Source organism: Microtus ochrogaster, unplaced genomic scaffold, assembly GCF_000317375.1.
Source record: "Microtus ochrogaster isolate Prairie Vole_2 unplaced genomic scaffold, MicOch1.0 UNK85, whole genome shotgun sequence".
Classification (NCBI taxonomy): Eukaryota; Metazoa; Chordata; class Mammalia; order Rodentia; family Cricetidae; genus Microtus; species Microtus ochrogaster.
In genome coordinates, this window is record NW_004949183.1 from 1,308,881 (window position 1) to 1,313,017 (window position 4,137).

At 46.0% G+C, this 4,137-nt stretch overlaps 1 protein-coding gene across 1 annotated transcript in view; it reads left to right on the forward strand.

Moving 5' to 3' along the window:
* Positions 1 to 3,453, forward strand: part of G6pd (glucose-6-phosphate dehydrogenase) — a 21,883-nt gene extending 18,430 nt beyond the window's left edge. Inside the window, exons 9-10 of the mRNA XM_013354998.2 lie at positions 4 to 96; positions 196 to 3,453. Of these exons, the coding sequence (XP_013210452.1) occupies positions 4 to 96; positions 196 to 286 (184 nt within the window). The 3' untranslated portion in view covers positions 287 to 3,453. The remainder of the gene's footprint in view (positions 1 to 3; positions 97 to 195) is intronic.
* The last annotated feature ends 684 nt before the right edge of the window (positions 3,454 to 4,137 follow it).

Sequence of the window (4,137 nt, forward strand, 5' to 3'; positions counted from 1 at the left end):
CAGTGATGAACTCAGGGAAGCCTGGCGTATCTTCACACCACTGCTGCACAAGATTGATCGAGAGAAGCCCCAGCCCATTCCCTATGTTTATGGCAGGTAAGGGAAGGATGGGAGCTAAGGGAGCCAAGCCAAATGAAGCAGGACAGTGGGAATTAGCAAGGAAAAGGGTCACTCATGTTTCCCTTTGCCTCCCAGCCGTGGCCCCACAGAGGCAGATGAGCTGATGAAGAGAGTGGGCTTCCAGTATGAGGGCACCTACAAGTGGGTGAACCCTCACAAGCTCTGAGCCTTGGGAACGTACACCATCGGCACTCTGCCCCTTTTGACCACCCCTCTGTGTCTGTCCTTCCTATCACCTATATTGGAAGGACTTTGGGACCATAGACCTTAGCCAAACATTCCAGTCCCTGGGCTCAGGCCACCACTCTCTATCCTATGCTGCTGCCGCCCCTGCCACCGCCATCACTGCTGCTGCTGCCACTGCCACCACCACCGAGCCCAGCTACATTCCTCAACTACCAAGTGTTCAAAACTCACTGTAATGCTTTCTGAGCCACCCGTCTCTCCACAAGACCTGAATCACCTCCTCCCCTTACTCCAGCCCCTGCAAAAGGAAGAATAGTCTATCAGTCTGTCCCTAGACTCTTCAAGATAGGAGTTAGAAACAATGGGGGAAGAGCCTTGAGCCTCAGAGGGATAATGACCATACCACACTCCCTAGTGTCTATGGGCAAACTCCTCAAACCTCGAAGGAAGTGGTCAAGAATACCTGTCTGAGAGGATCTGCCCATGGTCACTTAACATTCCTCCTTAGCAGCTGGAAGAGACCTCATACTGCCTAGCAATATTTCGGGGCCCTAGATATCCCCTAACCAACTCCATACACCATGGTCGTCCTCATCCCACCCACAGGCAGCCTTCTCACCAAAGGAAGGCAGAAGTAGCAGCTAGGATTTCCCTACCCAACCTTGCCATTAAATCTTCAAACAGTTTTACCTGTCCCCTTTGTCATTTCTGCTTCACCATCCAGGACCATTAGTGTTCTATAAAGGAACAGAATCGATTAAAATATATGTATTTGAGTTGCTCACAAGTTGCAGTTCAAGTAGTCCAACAATGCTGTTTTCTGATAGAAAGGCCAAGGATCCCGTAGCTGTTCAGACTGTGAGACTGGATATCTCAACAGCCCCAATCTCATGCTGGAGTCCCAGTTTTCAGTCTAGGTTGGAATCCTAAAAAAGTGGGTTCTAACACCAGCAAAGAAATAAATGGCTTGTAAATAAGAAAGATTAACTTGCCAGCAAGAGTGAGAGCAGGCAGGCAAAAAGCAAGTTTCCTTTGTCCATGTCCTTCTATGTGGGGTGCCACCAGGAGATATGACCAGATTTAGGGTGGGTTTTCTGACCACAAATGATCTGGATTTTGAGTGGGTCTTCCAGCTCAAATAATCTAACCAAGAAAAATCTCTCAGTAATATACCCAGCTCCTTGGATTTAGTTAATAACAGATGTAGTTGAGTTGATGACCAAGATTAGGCCTTCACACCATGTTACCCTCTGAATTTCTACCCCACCACCTGCTCCATGCTTCCCCTCCTTTCCTGCCTCTCATCATCGTTACTTCTAAGGTGTCCCACAGTGGTTCAGGCAGGAGCCTGGGTCTGACCTTCAGTCTTTCTAACTTCTCCCTTATATCTGTTTCCTTCTATCACTTGGTACCACTCCATGGATGTTTCTCATTGAGACTAGCCTGAAGTACAAGGGCAAATCACCCTTGCTTTTTACCTTCTACATAAATATCTCTCCCACTTTATCATTCATGTATATTAGCAAAGTAGCTAGTTTTACCCACACCCTGTCCCTGCCACACCCAATATTTAGGAAAGAGAGTTGATGAATTTATAAATTTTATGAGTGACATTAAAAGAAAGGAAAAGGGAATAGAAGTGTTACTTTACCAGGCTTCTAGCCTAAGCAGCAGCTAAAGAGCCAGAAATCTGAGCTTGTTTGATCTACCAGTTACCTTCCTCCAATAACCATAAGGTGCTTCCAAAAGTGGGAGTTCAGTGTCATCCTGCTGGATGCCAGAAACCCAAAATCAAAGTATGAGGCAGTGCTCCCTTGGGAGGCTCTAGGGAAGACCCTTCTATTTATCAGTTTCAGAGGATTCCAGAAATTCCTGGTTTGTGACTGTCTAGCTTTTTTGCTCTTAGGGTACCTGTCACATTAGGATGTATGCCCATCTTACTCTGGTATGATATCAGCTAACTACACCTACAGGTACCCTTTTGTCTGGTAAGCAGCAATTTGGTTCAACACATCACCTATGCTCCCAACAAAGACAATGGCCCTGAGTGTGGCAACCTGTTGAGCCCTGCTCTAAGTTGAGTCCTGGGGATATAGTAGGAAGCACCACCACCATTACCCTTATATTCATGGCCTTAGTTCTAATAAGGGTGACAGGACCAATGATCAAAGAAAGGGCAGAGGAGCTATACAGTAAGCAAACCAGTGGCCCAGAAAATAGGCAGTTGAGGCACAAGTTATCCTGGCAGCGAGCTAAAATCATGTATCTAGGCCATGCAGGACCTACTGTTCCAGGACTAGGAGGCCCTCAAGCACTCAGAAAGAGGCTAATTACAAAAAAAAAAAAAAACAACTTGGGCTTGGCCCCTCTGTCTCCCAGTTGGGAAGGCAACTTTGTTTTCAGATAGAGTTCTTGCTATATTAAGCAGTCTGAGCTCAAGCAATCCTGCCTTTGCTTCCCATGTAGCTGAGACTACAGGCATGTGTCTATCACCAGCTGTCCAGAGCTGCTTGTTTGAACCTTTAAGACCTCTCGCTAGCCTGCTATTGAAAACTAGATGCCCTGCTTTCCTATACAGGACGACAATACAGTGTGGTTAGGGTGAGGATGGCAGGCAGGGCCTCAGACCAAAAGGATGAGCTGAGGCCCCTTCCCAGAAGCCTGCAAGAAAAAAATAGATAAAGGCAAAAGAAACTTGAACATTGGCAAGTTTGTTCTTGCCTGTTCACTAGGGTGGCATATGGCACTGTTGAGAAGAGTAATCTTAGTGCCGCACAATCTCAACAAATAATTTCTTTTTGAAAAAAGAGTGGGACAGAACCCAAGTAGGGCTAGAGAACACACATGTCCTGTCTTTTAACCCTGATATAGGCAGTGATCACATCTCATCCCATTGCTGGGAGTTCAACATCACAATCTGACATGATAGGCTAATTCACACAAAGGCAAAGGAGATGTGGGCCCTTCTAAGTTTGTCAGAGCAGCACCTCTACCTACCACCATACTGGAGTGTTAACTGCATTCCCTGCTTTAAGTAGAAGTGGTACCTCCAGATTGTGAGAGGAGTGGCTTCACCTGTATACCAAATAGTGGGGGAAGACACTTGATAACAGAGACAAATCAGACTTCTTTTTCCTTTGGTTTTTTTCAGACAGGGTTCCTCTGTGTAACAGCCCTGGCTGTCCTGGAATTCACTTTGTAGACCAGGCTAGCGTCAAACTCACAGAGATCCTCCTGCCTCTGCCCTCCTGAGTACTGGGATTAAAGGCATGTGCCACCATCATCCAGCAACAAATCACAAACTCTTAAAAGTCCTTCTTGTTATTTACCTTAGAGTCAGATCCTGTGCCCCTGGCAGCCCTAATGAGGCAGGCTCAGGCATCCATCTCAGTAAGTCAATTAAAAGAGCCAAGTTAATAATGAAAAAGGTTTATTCAATGTGGCCACATTGAAAAGAGGGACAAACAGATCTAGTGACCTCCTTGCAAAGTCCATATTTAGGGTCCTGACATGAGGTTAATGTTTAAATTGAAAGCACACATAAGCAGTCTTGGCCAAGGTGTAATTCCACTCATTACTGATGCATCATCATTGTCTGGGTTTCAGTCTCATCCTGCAAGGTTGTCTGACAAGCTTTCTCTGGAGACAAGATCTCCCACTGGCTGACACTGGAATTTAGCCTTTTTTTTCCAGCATGAGATTCCTGGGGGAAATTCCTATTCCCTGGGTGCCTTGTTTCAGTCTAGTAGCCAAAAGAGGAGACACAAATGTCTCTTTAGAATATTCTCTCTCTCTCTCTCTCTCTCTCTCTCTCTCTCTCTCTCTCTCTCT